Source organism: Condylostylus longicornis, unplaced genomic scaffold (genome assembly GCF_029603195.1).
Source record: "Condylostylus longicornis isolate FDR11 unplaced genomic scaffold, ASM2960319v2 ptg000018l, whole genome shotgun sequence".
NCBI classification, from domain to species: Eukaryota; Metazoa; Arthropoda; class Insecta; order Diptera; family Dolichopodidae; genus Condylostylus; species Condylostylus longicornis.
Genome location: NW_026577987.1, coordinates 2,542,268 through 2,559,062, shown reverse-complemented (window position 1 = coordinate 2,559,062; position 16,795 = coordinate 2,542,268). Strand labels below are relative to the sequence as shown.

Sequence of the window (16,795 nt, the reverse complement as noted above, 5' to 3'; positions counted from 1 at the left end):
TTATGTAGTTCCGGTTGTTCAATCAATCCTCTCTATTCCTAAATTTTCGCCTTATTTTACAATACTCCATATTTTTGATGTTTCCATTATTACAATCACAATCAGTGTAATTGGATGATGTAAAATATTGTTAGATACTTTATTATTATCCTTTTTTTCATATTTTCAATACCAATTAATGTTACAGATACAGAAATACAATTAAATCTAGAAATTTTATATCAAAGGGGGCATTACAATACTAATATGGACTATATTACTTATAAAAATCTATAGAGATAATTGCCTACTCCCAGGAAAATAAAATTTATTTCGTTCTCGTTATCTGATACAAGAACAAATTGAAATAACAGTAAACAAAAATAACAAAAATTTCAATTGAATTATTAAAAAAAATATTCGAAATTAATTTTCCAATTCAATTAAAGTACTTGTATAAGTCAATTTGAAATAAGACTAAAGTAAATAAATAAGGCAAATTAATTTGACCATAAAGGAATAACTTGAAATAATTATTTGTGCTACATGGATTAATATTAAAAAAGCCACAAGAAGCCGCTATTTTAGGAGATGAATTTTAGTTTTTCATTGGAAAATTCTTTGAAAACATTTCAATTTGGAAATTAAATGTTTATAAAAAAGCCAGAAGGCTCGTCTCAATTTGGCTTTCCTCAACCGAAAGACAATACTTGACAAATAAGAGCAAATTGGATTAAAAAATAAAAGTAAAATATGTAATTTATTAAAAGGAATATGTCTAAGATTTATTCAACTGTAATATTTTATAGAAACGAGAGTCACTGATGAGTAACAGTAACAGCTTTTTATCTCGATTATTTTATAACTGGTATATGTTAATCAATTTAAAAATGAGTGAGAACATTGTAAGGTTTTTACATTCTTAATTTAAGAGTAACTCGTAACTCTTGCAATAAATGCATGAATTAAAACTAATATCCATTCAGCTTCACACCCAGTCAGTTGAATTTAAATTTCAATTTGGAAAATTGATTTTGCAAAAATTTTAGTTTTATAAAATCGTGTTTATTTCACTCTCTCCACTTACATATATAAGTAAAAATAGATATACATACGACATTTTTAAATTATCTTAATCTGGTCTAAACTTGAATAATATTTCAATGCTTTTATTTGTATTTTTAATTGTCCTTTCTCAAATATCCTTGTGAAAACCAGACGGTAATAAAAACAAAATGTTATTTACTTAATTGGAGTCAAGATTTGGTCTTTCAATTTATATATAAATATTTACATAAACTAGACATGCATATAGAAAAAACCTGTATTCAAAGGTTTCAAGAAATTTTTTTGCGATTCTTATTTCACTTTTTAAATGAAAATCTATGAAATTCATTTTAAAGGTAAGTTTTTATTAAAGTTTATTTTATTTCAATTAACACAAAATTCATAATTGAACAAGGCCACTTAATCGGCGTTTTTTGTTTCTTATTGTTATAGTAAAGAAGTAGATATGCAATTTTTATTTGCATGTGGCCCATACAATTTTGTACAAAAATTCACTCACAAAAGTGAAAATTTCAACATATGTGGGTAAATGTCAAAATATTATAGTAAGAAATTATTAGTGTGTTCTAATATTCAAAAAACCCATATGTTCTTTGCTTTACTAAACATATAAGGGAGAAACAAATTTTTATAAGTTAAACACACTCCTGAATATGGACTTTGCACACATTTACATTAAAAGAAATAAAGAAAAAATATTATACAAACACTAAAAATATATTAATCATTAAAACTACATGATGTGCGTTCATTGTTCATTTAGCACAGTAATTTTTTCCAAACTGGCACACTAAAGCTGTTATTTATATTACCTTAAAACTGTTCTCTATATACAATGAAAATATGTCCTGCTGTTTATTTTCATTATTTCAAATGGAAAAGCAAAATACCAACAATTTTATTTCATATTTTATATAATAATTTTATTCCTATATTTAACAATAAAACGAAATAAGGAATTGGGAGGGAATAAAATCGTAAAAAGAGAATTTTCATTTCTTATTTTTGTTTTTGTGTTGAGATTTTCCCTTGAAGGTGTAACCATCTACTAGGTAATTTTCAATAACAGGAAAAGCAATAATTATTATAATTGAAAATATAAAAACTAAATTAAAAATAACGAAAAAACTGTTATCTGGGGTACATAACATATAATTAAATTTGAACAGCGAGAAGCTTTACAATAATAACATGGACACTTTTAAATTTGTACAGCTATAGGGTCTCATAAATTTAATACATATTGAATTTTCAAATATTTAAAAATTTAATTTATTATTAATATTTGAACATTATAGTGTTTCTGTCACACTTACCTAATGAAAAGAGTAAAATGAAAAATTCACTTCAAATTTGAGAAATGTTTTATAAAATATTTTATGAGAAATGTCTGCTAATTTTTTGACCAAAACTTAAATCCACTTTAATCTATTAAAATGATTACTTGAACCAAAATAAGCCTTCGAGGCAAATGAAATTCACTTAAAAGTCCTATTTAAAGTTAAAAACATAGTTAATAAAAGAAACATGTTTCTTTGGTCAAAAACTGAAACAAAAACTGAATCCTGTTGCATATATTTAGGAGAAAATTTTAATTGAATAATTTTCATTCGACTAATTAATTAAAATAAATTTGTACAATTATTTAGTTTAAATAAGTTCATTAGAACAACAATTAGATTTAACCGATATTTCATTAAATTTTGATTAAAAAATATTTAAAAACTTTATTATAATAAAGATTGCTATCAATTTTAAACGTCTTGAACATTCGTATAGTTTACAAGAAAAATCACTTCCGACCGAAAACATTTTCAAATTAATTTTATAATAATTCATGTAGATCCAAGTATCTACCGTGCTCTCAAATCGAAAAACGTTTTGGATAACGTCTGTTAGTTTTTTTTAACAAATTTTTTGGGTAAAACAGAAATCGCAATTTTCTATGCAATTACAACATTACAAAGATTTTAAACAAATATATGGTACAGAAGAGTGGAACAAATCAGTCTGGAAATATGTACAGGTTTCTAGAAATGATGGCCTGTATTCATCGCAATATCATATAGGAATTTGTTGCTATTCAACAAAAAGTACCAAATAAATGTATACACATTTTTTGTTAAATATTTTTGTTAATAATTTTTTTCTCCATTATAAAAATACTTTTTATCTTTCAGTTTCTTTTTTAAATCTTCAAAAATAAAATTTTATACAGCTTATTTTTTAATATCTCGTAAATTATATTTCGCTAAAATTAAACAAAACAAAAATATCTGAAGTGGTCAACATATAAGCGACCGCAAGGTTTACTTCAACGAAAAAGTTGCACAAGATTATGGAAATGCCTTTTACGCATTTGACACCTTGTTCAATTTGTCAGCTCTCATATTGCCAAATTTTCACAAATTTTAAGGTCGCTAGAAAGCTTTTAATTAAAATATCTTGAAAAATGTAAATTTGGTTCTTACAGAAGATTCGTCTCATGTCATACAAATTCCTTGAAAAGTTCGTCTGTTTTTCTCGGTGACAAAATAATAAACTCTTTATATGTGCAAAAAAGTGAATTTGCTTCAATGTAAAAGGTCTGTTATTGATGCCCAATTTATTCCAATAAGTTACAAAGTTTCTAGTTCTGTCAGACGAAGCTAGCTAGTATATAAAATTTTAAAAAAAAGCCTTTTGAATATTCTTTTACAAATATTCAAGAAAATGTAAAATCCGGGCCGTTATTATATCAAATTTCATCAAAATCGTTTCATTCAAACTTGATATACACGCGTTCCTACAAAGCCCAATACAATGACAGATCGATTTTTCGCTAAACAAAGTTCAACTAACGTTTCTCTACCATAGAGAAATGCGTTTCTACCAAAATATCCGAAATGTGACATAACAAAACTTCCCTTGTTGTATGCAATGCAGTCGGCAAAAAACAAGATTACATTAAAAACAATAAATCATAAGACAACCAAAATTTTGTGTGTATTTTATATTTTTTCAATTTTTTTTTGTTTTTTTCATTTAATTGAGCCACTTGAACGTTATTGGGATTTTAAAAATCTCTTTGGGATCATGGGGACAACATCGTTAAGAAGGAAATAAAAAAAAAAATGTAAAAACACAAATTTTTCACTATTATACAAAATTTTGTATACGCTTTTTCTTATTTTTTTCTACCATAATTCATTTAAAATTAACTATATTTATATCTTGTGGTAGATCTTTTCTATAAAGATTTTGTACATAGATAAGAGAACGAAAAACAAAAATTTAATTTAATTTGGGGTACTTTAATTATTTAAAGAGCTTCTTAATTAAGTGAAAACAAAATTGTTATCGTCGAAAAAATATACAAAAAATTAATAAAAAAAATTTATAAATTTTTAGAATTCTTGTCTTAGGGAATGAAGAATGCGAATTATTTTAAGTAAATTATTGAAAGTAAAATAAAGGTAATGAAAATGAATGTAGAAAACTGTTATATAAAAAATAATTAATGTTATCGATAAATAAAAAAAAAGAATTATCCTTGTATCTTAGCGTTTCTAGTTGAGCTAAGAGCAATTTAATTAAAATTTTTCTGCAGAAAGAGTTTGAATATGCAATTGTGTTAATATTTTTTTATAAATGTTGATCACATTAAATGAAATTTTTTTAAATACAGATTATGTTTATATTTATTATTAAATTAAGCGTTCTTATTAAATACTTTTATAAGAAAGAAACATTTAACTGTTATACAAACACACAATATTCGATGTGCATCGACAGACAGACATGCAAGCTGATATTGGAATATAAATAGATAATTGATCATTTTCGAACATTTGAGATTCGCATTATTTTCCCGGTTTCAAAGATAATTTTTACTATTCAACAGTAATTCATTCGCAAATTTTACTATGAAAATTTAAAAATCTAGTAGTATTTAAGTAGGAAACTATTTTGTCCCGTAAACAAAATTAACAATATTAAAAAATTATACTTACTATCGATATGTGGCAATCAAATGGATATGAAAAGGTTCACTTACCTGAAAGTAGTACAAAAATTAATATATTAAAAACGCAAAATGAAAACTTAACAAAAAAAACAACTAACGTAAAAGTAAGTAAACAAGATTTGATTTTTAGTGTAAAACTAAATAACAATTTTATCATAAGAGCAACGGTTTATTCAAACCTTAGTTAATGTACAGATCCAGAAACTCCACAATTAATGGGTTTAAAATTAAATTTTACTTTAATTAATATAGAATAAATTTTAAATGTTAAATCACAAAAAAAAATATATAAAATGCAACCAATTTAAATTGCAATTTTTCACCACAATCCTTCGACATCTCTTAAAAGTAGATATTAATTTCAAAATATGAATGTTTTCTTACAAAAGAAACAACTTGTGCAATTTTATTGTTGATTTCATTATTTGTTTTTAAAATATCGTGCGATTGGACGGACGAATATGTCTAAATCAACGCAGAATTTTGCGTTTAGCAAGAATATATATACGTGTCTATAACGCAGACGACTCCTTCAAGTGGTTACAAACTCCATACCAAAGTTAATATACCCTTCACGAATTTAAAAACCCAAAAATTCACTGAAATTGGAAAAAGGTATACTTCAATACTGTTAAGAAGCTAGAATTTTTAATATTTACGAAGAATCAGAATCTAGCGTTATTGGGGACTCTGTATCGGATGATGTTGTTGGATGTGTAGACGTAGAAATGTCGGAAAAAGAAACGCCGCAAAGCCAGATCTTATTGTATTTATTAAATTCTTAAATAACTGAGTTCAATCACAAAAAATATAAAAACAAATTGACTTCACTTCTTAAAAATTTTAAGTTCAAATTATCGTTTAAATTAATTTATAAATTAAAGTTACTCATGATCACAACATTATTTCTTCTATTTTCACTTTATATAAAAATTCTATTATTACCTAGTTGAACTCAGTAAAATGAATCGCAAACTAACCTAAATAGAAACCAAATCAATGGTTTTAATATGCTGACACCATAAGTTACAATATAAAATAATATAATTGCAACTTTATTAAATATTTATCATATGCAAATATCATTTAGTGTAGATGTCCTTTCTCATTTTCTATTTACTTATTAATATTAAATTTACATTCTAGCATTATAATGACGAATAATATGATGACAAGTAATAGAAACAGGGAATTGAAATATGTAGACTATCACTTTATATTGCAATTATGAAAATATATACAATATTACAAGTACATACATATATATGAACATAATTTTCTAATCTGTCACAGTCATGATGTTCTGTGATGAATAGAAAAAATAATTGCATATTTAGCTTTTGAGTAAGGCGTGCATAGAGATTATTTTCAGTTGAATGTTTGGATTTAAATGGAAAATTCTCTGAAAATTTGTTATTTTAAAGCGAGGTTAATCATAAAAAATAATATAAAATAAAAAAAACAAAAAACATACAATTTTATTTGGGTTGATACAAAAGAATGTAATGGTAATTTTTTCATCTGAATGTTGGTGATATAAGTCATATCTTTATTGAAATATAAAAATATTTTTTCTGACTTAATAGTGGTGATCAAAAACTGACATTGCGGATTCTTCGTTTTTATTTCAGTATAAGAGGCTCAAAAGTAGTTTGGATATTCATTTTAATGAAATATTTTTTAATTAAGCAAAACCAGTTGAAAAATGAACAACACAAACCACATTCTAATATTAACAAAAATAATTCTAAGAAGTATTTAAAATTGTCTAAAAGTTAGTCATGATTAAGCCCATTCAGAAAACTAACAGGCTAGTTTTCTAGCAAGGAACGATAGACTAGCAGGCCGTCAAGTAGGTATTAAAAAATTCAAATTTTGTAGTGTTATTAAATACGATTATTATACATATTTTTGAATCTTGCTTCACTGTTTTATAGGATTTAAAAAGAAATTCATGTGAGATAGTGATAAGGATGTGTGAATTCAAGAGGCCATGTGAGTTTTTTTGATTATCTATGAAATATTGGAAAAAATACAAACTTTTCTTAAGGGTTTAGAAATTTAGGGGCTAGATAAAGTAGTAAATCAAATATTGAATTCGCGTCTTTTATGAGTTTTGGGTATTTTTTATATCAGTTTATAATTCTATATAGTATTCTCTTCTCTATCATCCTTATTATCATAAAACTTAATGTTTCACTTCACTTAGTTTAAATTAATTTTTGCCTAGATACTGAAAATAGTTTTTTGCAACTAAAATGAAGCTTCATTTTTTCTGTCTTAGCGCTGATTGCATAATCAAACCGATTCATTTTTATCATTTTTATGCAGCAAACTGCAATAATTGTAAAATACCCTTCTCAATCCTTGCCTTGGTTGTTCGATGTGTGACATTAATCGAAACTACGAACCAAAAAGATAAGTTTTAATTTTTTTCTAATATACAATTTTAATAGCACAACGTATAACATATTTAAAAATTACTCAAAACATATTTAAAAATTATTTTCATTCAAAAGAGGAACAAGTTCCCATAAAGTTGATAATTTTAAGAAAAATTGGAAAATGAGAAATTACATTACATTAAATTGGTCTTTATTTTATATTAGTATTAAAAGTCCTTATTGTTTCAACTTTTTATTTTATTATTTTCTTAACAGCTCAGTAATTTATGTATTTTATATCTGATATTGTATGTATATATAAATATTTAACTTTATTTTGTTTATAAATCAGAAATCATTCTTTGCTCAAATATTAATGTAATAAAATAAGAATTAATGTCAAACAACAATTTCTAAGATATTAATTTATAATTTTCTTTAAGGTATATTTTTAGATCCAATTTTAGATCTATATAAAATTTTATACGAATCAGAAAGCAATATTTATTTTTGTTTTCCTTATTTTTATTATTACAAGGACATTAATGCTGATGATGATTGTGCTGATAATGGTAATGATTATGAATTCAATTAGAGAATTATTATTATTATGAAAACTTTGAAGGAAAACTTTAATAAAAATATTGAACAAGTTTTTAGAAAATGGAAGAGTATAGGAAACTTTATTTATAAAAGCAAAAATATTAGTTAATATTTAATACTTTGTTCCTTTGATTTCCTGATTCTTGCTAATTAAGAATATTTTCGAAACTTCATATAATATTGAACCAGTGAAATTTCACATTAACTTATTCGATGCGTGTGTTCAAAACTTTTAATTTTATGTAATTTAAAATAATTTATTATGATTAATATTTTTTGCTTTCTTAAGAAATCATAAATTTCTAATATAAAATGCATTACTTTTATTAAAATTACTAGAATAAAAGTATAGAAAATCATGTGGAATTTGTTACTAATTTTGTTATTAATTTCTAGTACTAAATTTTCATTTTTAATTAGTCCTATATAAAAACTAATTAAATAAAATCGAAATATCCGTTTAAGGGTGTATTCTTAGACCATACTCTGCTCTTCTAGTGCATGAAATTTATTTAAAAGAAAACGAATTTTATTTATCTTAAGAAATATCACTTCTCGGTTTTTACATTCGAAAAAAATAGATACTTCTGGTCACAGAGTAATCAACTGAGTTTAGGCAGGATTAGTTTAGGCATATGAAAGTATACCTCAGTTCAACTACCAAGTTGTCTCAGTTTTTAACTACCAAGAAATCAAATAAAAGGAATCTTTATTTTTTTATTAAATTTTAGAAACTGTCTTTGAAGAAAGATGTATTGAAAATTTACAAATTTAAGTTTTTCATTTTGCAAGAAATGAAAAACTTAAATTTTAAGCTTTGATTTTACAGCCCCGAAATATATGCAATATTTACATTTTTCATTTTTTTTCTTTTGGAATTAATTTTTACATAAACTTTTTTTGTATTTTCTCATTGGTCCAGTTAAATTGCTTTTACCTGAACTGTTATGAAAAAAATTTGAAATATATATAGCATTTAAAAAAGCATTCGTATTTTTGCAGATACGAATTTTAGCTTTAGTAAATACAATTTATTGTAAAAATATATAACGTATTATATATAAACTTTCATATATATAAATAACACTGTACCTGTAGCATAAGCTGGTTCAATTTCTTCTTCTGATTGTAACTGATGCGGGGGTGGTGGAGGCGGTACCGTTGGTATTGGCACAGGAATAGGTAATCTTTCATAATGAATACATTCATGATGATAATGCCTAATACCACCAACACGTCCATGTGAATGCCCAATACCACCAATAGTACTTGTGCTACCACCACCACCACCGCTACCACTACCACCAATGCCCATACCACTTAAGCCATCATCATGCATATCACTGCATTCACTACGCGCCATTACACTATTACGTCCACTATGACTATGATGACTACCGCTAGAACCACCACCACCGCCAACACTACCACCACCGCCACCTCCGCCATCATCATTATTTGTACAACGACTTGCACATCGGCCAATACTTCCAACACTACCAGCACTCATTTGACCAATCATAGCATTACTGGCAATTACACTACAACCAGGACTTGAACCTGATCCTGAAGCTGAACCATGTCCAGATCCTCCAGCTGAACCAGGTCGGGAACTAACAAGACTCATCGCCGAATGAGGTGGAGTTACTGATGTTGTTTGCATATAATGATGAGTATAAGGATGTGGATGCGGTACATCATAATCACCTGTATCTAGTGAGCTTGCTAATATTCCTTGACTACCGCTACCTGTTTGCATACCTAATGGTAAAGGTGGAGGTGGTAAACTACTACCAATAGATCCACCACTACCACCACCACCAGAAGATCCACCACCACTACGTAATGATGCTCCACGTGTCAATGTATTATTAGCTGATTGAATTGATGATACCACCGCACCACGGCATAATATATCCGATAGTTGATTTGCCTTTAAACCAAAATCAAAATCATACGACTTTATATTAGTGATTGTAGAATCCGTTACAAATTGATAAAGATCTAAATAATTTAAAAATTATGGACGAACCGCAAGTATTTTAATGTTATAATGATCTAAAAATGTTATAATAAAAAATGATGCTTGCCTTTCAAATTAAATGAATATTAAGGAAATATGAAAATTATTTTAAATTTAAATTGAGTGGAAATTTTATTTTCTTTTTTTTTTTTTCTAATTTTATAAAGATGTTTTTGCTTTGTGTTTATTGTTAATTATGTTTTTTTATCTGTATGGCTTATTGTGTTTTTAACACTCATGCTATATAACAGAGAAATTAAAATAAATGCAAGCAAATAACATAATAACATTCATTTTCAAAACAAAACTAGCTAATTGGAAAAAACAACAAAATTCAAATTGTTATAGCAAATTATGTGTGTAATAACAATAAAAATTTTTTTTTAAAGTTCATATAGTTACATACAAAAGTTTAGAGTTCTTCGTAAGAGCAAATGTAGAAAACGCGTTACAAAAAATTCTCAGGTCCCTTAATAAGCAATGAAATCTTAATAAGAGTTCAGTTTTCACTTTGAAATATCTTGCAATGACTTATTTAACACTTTTATCAAGTAGTCATATTTACAAATCTCGATAAAAGTATTATAAAAATCTAACAGAAGTGAAATAATAATTTCTATATTCGTTATTCAAAATTGAAACTTTATCAACCTTAATAACACTATTTGTATCCTTAATTCTAGTTTACTGTACTAAGTGCAGATAGCTTATGTGTTATTAAAAAACTGTGGAAGCAATTATTTACAGTTTAGACCTTAGCATAAATTAGTGATATTTTGTAAAACTATAGTCTAACTCTACAAATTTAGAAAATTGCTTACCAAGTTATAACATTTGATTTACAATGCAACATACACAGAAAAAAAAAATCCTTCTTAAATTATCTTTTATGTTCGTGCTTAAGTTTTTTACCTTGCCGTTTTCAAAGCAAATATGTATAAAGAAAAAAATTGAATAAGAAAAAACAAACTAATAAAAAATTTATAGAATTAATGCCCTTTTACAAATATCCTCTGCTCAATAAAATTTCAATTTATTTCTTATCAAATCAAATTTCGATTTACTTTCAAAAATCTTACAGTGTAAAAAAAACAGAAAATAAAAAATAAAATACAAAAGTAGGCCTAAATTGCTTACCATAGAATTTTTTGTTATTTTGTTGCTTTTTAGAAAAAAGAGAAAGATTTATTATTTTTATTCCTGTTCTTACTTTTATGATGAAAAACATTAAAATCAGCAAAAATAATCTATCCCTGTGTCTAGCATTAAATACGAACTATGTTTGTACAAATCTGTTTAGTATGTCCTTTTTGAATATCATTGTGTTTTTATTTGTATCTAATTTTTATGATTCAGTGTTCATATGTAATTTTTTTTATATTTACGTACATATTTACACATATGTATATACTTATATATTATGTGTATATACATTGAATCACATATTTATACTTGTTACATTTTCGGAAAACGCTAAGGTATGCTCCTTTGAACAAATTTTATCTGATAATTTTCAAAACGATATTTCTAATTCCCAAAGCGATTTTCTATTTCTATTATACTAGTGTATAAATTATTTACATACGTACGTTTGTGCTAACGACTATTTTGCAAGAAGATACTATAGCAATATAATCATTTTATATGAAAAGTGTTTACACATAAAAGTGTATCGAAATTTATTACAAATTTTCTCTGTGTATTCTAAGGGGCTCACAGGTAAATTAAACTTAAATATAAGAAGATGTTTCTAAAGATATACAAAATGTAATACAAATAGAAGTGGACGCAAAAACCAATAATTTTTTCCAATACAAATACACCTATGTACGTTTTACTTACACATTTTTTATAGAAATTTCGAAGCTCAAAAGATAAAATTCTTAAAAAAATAATAAAAAAAGGAAATATATATGTATAGCTTAAAGATTAAATTTTATTAAATGGTTAAGAAATTTTTACTCCGTAGTAAAATTGTTATTCTTATAGCATGCTACAATGTAGATAGCAATAAAAAAAAAATTTCGCTACCATTCAACGAAGACCACAAAAAAGATCATATGCAATGTACATACACACACCATACACCAACTTTTAAGAACATGAAATTTGATGTTATTTTTTACTTTTCTTTCCATTTATAATAAAAAAATCAAAAAATAAAAATGCAAAAACAAACATAGAAGGAAGAAAACGGAAAGAAACCTTAGAAAAATAATGTAGGTATTCTAGGCAATACAAGACAAAATAAAATCCTCCGTAGTTCACCTTTTGCACTTTTATAAAGTAAGAAAAGAAAATCATAAAAAACCGTAAGGACAAAACATCAAAATAATGGAAAACAAAAGAAACAACAAATAAACACGAATTGTTTCCAAGAAACTGTAGGATGTTTTTCATTTATCGGTTATATTATGTTGGTAAACGTGTTGAAAGCTTTAAGCAAAGTTAAATTTGAAGCCAAGCTCTTATCACATAATTGAAACGTCAAGGCTTTAGCAAATAACTGCAAGTAATAACAAAAAAACTGAAAAGTATTAAACATTAATAGTCTTGTAGACACAGGGAAAACTATGCCTGCCATCAACATAGAAAAGAATGATTAATACAGACTGTTCAGGGAAAAATTGAAAAGTTACCTTCATCATAACGAAGGGTTAAGTTATTAAAATCTATGATTGCAATATGTTAAGATGTTGCGCAAAAGATACATAAGTCGAAACAAAAAATACTCTTTTGAAATCGCCTAATTATAATATTACTCTTCAATTATAAATTTTATATTGAATACCCACAGTATAATATTGAGTCCGAAAAAGAGAACACTTAATGAATCTGAAAACAATTGTTCGAAGCAACAGAGAACTCACTGCCAATATTTGCATCCTGATAAAAAAACGTGTTAAGGTAAAAAAGAAATTCTTGATATATTATAGGAGTTAAATTAAAAGGAAAAGATGAATTATTGCAATTACAACTTTTCAGGTTTTGCAAATATAGCAAAAATTTAATTCGGCCGTCAGTTTATGTAATAAAAGCATTTATAGAAAAAAAATTTATTTCAAAAGCTATTTTAATATGTTATAGTTTTCATTTTAATCTTCGTTTTCGAATAAAATACAAGTACATATTATAAACCGTATATAAAATTAGAAGCTTAATACCCGCTCTTCCTTTGAAATAATTTTCAAGATTTTTTTTGTTTACTTTTTTCTTTTTTTCTATTTTTGCCGACCGCACTGTCTATACAATATGGCAGGTGATGTGATGGCACCAAATTTTGGATGTCGAGTTTTCGGTGGGAACGCGCTTCTCCATATTAGGAAAGTGTAAATTAACTGTTTTTAGCAACCTGTCGGTCTGTGTGTTCTGATAAATTTTTGGAATATGTCAGGCCTCGGGAACGGGACTTTTTAACAGGCCTGTTTTGCATTTTTGACCGATTTTAAATTTTTTACCATATCTACGGAACGAATTGATGGAATTTCTTGAAATTTAATATTTCACCAGAAGTCAAATATTACTTTTCAAGTGACGAACTTTTCCTGTAATTCGGACGGCACAAAATGGAACTCTACTAAGAGTCAAATTCACATTTTTCTAGGTATGTTAACTAAAAGCTTATTAGTGTTCTTAAAATTGTAAAGAAGTGTTTGAAACGCATTTTCATAATCTTTTGGAATACTTTTACTAACCAAGACAACATACACTCCGGTCGTTTATGTGTTGACCACATCAGACTTTTTTTTCTTCTTAATCCGAAAAAAAATGTATTCCAATACACACAACCCTCACGAAGGCACGAATACAAAAAAAAAACAACTAATGGCATCAGATACAGTTTCTATACATTCGTATAATGGCAGTATAATAACAAAAAATACATAATATAAAAGACTAGTACAATATACTCATACTGTAGGAGTCATTAATCTTCGAGGATTTTCAAATGGATCATCTCATTTCAAGCGTTACTCGTTTTTATTTTATTTTTATTTTTATTTTTCTTTATCACTACTCATTTTCGTGTTTTTTAACTGTTTTACTTTTTGTGTAATATTGCTAACGTAATAGCTGTAAAACAAAATTTTGTGCCTTTACATTTCTATTGAATATTTACATTGACTTTTTTTTAATTTTGACAAGATTTGTGCATAGCTTTCCAAATTTTGAATACAAATGTTTGCGTTTACATTGCGTTGTGCTAAGGACGGCAATTCTTTTCAATTCGAATTTTTGATGTTGATTTTACATTTAAGTTACCTTGTTAGCAGAATAAACTTTAATTTAATTTAAAGAAACTATTGATTAAACGTTGCTTCTATGTTCTATAAATTCAGTTAAAGGCGTAGATATTAATTGATCAGTCAACAAAGCTATATTCTAGCTATAAGAAAATTCATTTTGTTACTGATAATGTTAAAAAAATACTGTTGCTAATAAGACGCATATTTCAAAATTAAAAACCATATAACATTTTTGTTAAACATCCTGTACAAGGTATATGTAATTATACGGTAACCACAAGACAAAAAAACGAAATAAAAACAATTTTTTTTTGTATTTAGTATATTCCATTTCATTTTTTGGGAAAAATGGTGGAAGAAGCATACAACATCAATCTCGAAAAACGCATTTGTCGGTCTAAATAACTTACAACATTTTATTGTACACGAGTCCTATAACCTAGCTTAGAGTATATAAAACAGAAATACAATCGAATATATTTTTTCTTTTATATCTTCGCCTTAATACCTTTGAAACTTCTTGAGGATACAAAATAAACTAATACAAAAGAAGGAAAGAAAAACTAAGAATGATCTAATTAGGATGGTAGATAAAAACGAAAAAACAAAAAAAAATACCAAAAAAGGAAGAAACAGAAAAAATTTGCAATGAGTTGAAATTTTGTAAAATATTTTTTTCTTCACTTTGTTTTCGCGATTTTTTGATTTTTAATGCGGTTAAATGACAAGTGAGATAAAAAAACTGACAGTGACACTTTTATTCAAGAATATAAATTGCAAATTTCTCTACAAAAGATTTTAGAAAAAAAATGTAATTCTTTAATGAAGCATTTGCGCAAAAACCATTTCTTTTTAATTTTTTTTTATTTTTGTTTAAATTTGTATGTGTGGTTCTTTTAATTTGTATTAATCGATTTAGTTCAGTTTCGGAAAAAAATTCAATACTGTCACCCGTAAGATAAATTTTGGTTTATTTCAAGAAATGTTCAAGTTGAAATTCCTTTGAGTTTCTATTGTGAAACAGTTAGAATTTATTTTAAGAAGTGTAAGTTTAGGTGTATATATTAATATGTATGTACAATTGAACTTTAAGAATCCCGCGACTATCAAAACATTCGTTTACATACCCTTTCGAAAGAGAGCATACGAAAGATATCGTCTTAAAACCCAATTATGGCCTACACGTAGCTGTTGTCGATACAAATTTCGTTTTTATATTAGGGGAATTCTTAGGAAGTTTTTAAACAATCGCACCCAAAACTTTTGTACTCTTAATTGACCCAAAGTTACTGCTGCTAATTTTTTTATTTCATAGCTTACAAAAAATTTAAGTAGATGTTATTTTCTCAATTATTCAAAATTTCCTTATTTTCAAAAAATAATACAAAACTCCTTAAATATCTAAGCTTATCTCCAAAACAAATTATTTTTTTAATTTGAAAAGGTTAAAAAATCTGTACCAATTAAGTCTTTTTTATATTACGTTTAAAAAATATTTTAATAAAAATTAAAAACTTGAAAAATATGCTTTATACTTAAGAAAAACAAAATAAATATCCTTGCTTAAAAAATTCCACATAAAAAATAAACATATTATAAATTATAAGAGTAAATGTGCGTCCTTCAGTATAATTTTCATTTACATTAGGAATGTACATACTTTTCATATGTAATGGATATTGTAAATGTTTGAATCTTTCACATCTTTAATTAAAGATTCCCCCAAAGCAGGAAAAAATTAGTATCTACCTAGATATTAAACATAAAATAAACGCATAAATCTCACGTAAATACGAGCATAGAACAAAAAATCCTTCAAATCATCAAATTCAGTTTTTTTTTTCGAAAAGAACGAAATTCCTGTATACTTCGAATAATGTATAAAAAAATATGTACATATATCCATGCAGGCATACAAACATACATGTGAGACTTTGAAACGTATAAAAAAAATAAACTGGTAGTGGAGGAAGGCGTTAATTCTGATATGACATAACAGAAAAGAACAAAAAAAAACAGATAGAAAATTCATTAATTTCTATACAGGTGTGGAGGATTAACTCACATCTAAATAACATTATATGTATACAACATACAACTATATGTACATCGATGTCTTATACAAACAAATCGGAATATTTTATATAGAGGCAAAAAAAAAGTAATAAAAATTAGGAACAAAACTTTCATTTCACTTTTCTTTCTAATTTAAAAATATTTTGCAAACAAAATAACAAAATAATGACAAGCTAAGAAGCAAAATAGTTTCCCACATTATATAAAACCGAGGTGTTGAATATCAGGTAAAAAACCTATTTGTTATACACACATAATATTTACTTCTTTGTTTCTTTTTTTTTTGTTTTTTACTTAATAAGGATATTTTATTGCTGATTCATGGGTGCTGACAAAGTGTGTAATTTGTTTTGCTTTTATTTATATAAAGATGATTTTTAGAAATAACGGTAAATATTTATAAGCGATA

General features: G+C 26.0%; 1 protein-coding gene across 1 annotated transcript in view; it reads right to left on the bottom strand.

The window, feature by feature from the left end:
* Positions 1-5,060: 5,060 nt before the first annotated feature.
* The window catches only part of LOC129606402 (loricrin-like), a 102,057-nt gene continuing 90,322 nt past the window's right edge, over positions 5,061-16,795 (bottom strand). The window contains exons 3-4 of the mRNA XM_055516721.1: positions 9,133-9,973; positions 5,061-5,083 (exon numbers count right to left, since the gene is read on the bottom strand). Coding sequence (XP_055372696.1) covers positions 5,076-5,083; positions 9,133-9,973 — 849 coding nt within the window. The 3' untranslated portion in view covers positions 5,061-5,075. The remainder of the gene's footprint in view (positions 5,084-9,132; positions 9,974-16,795) is intronic.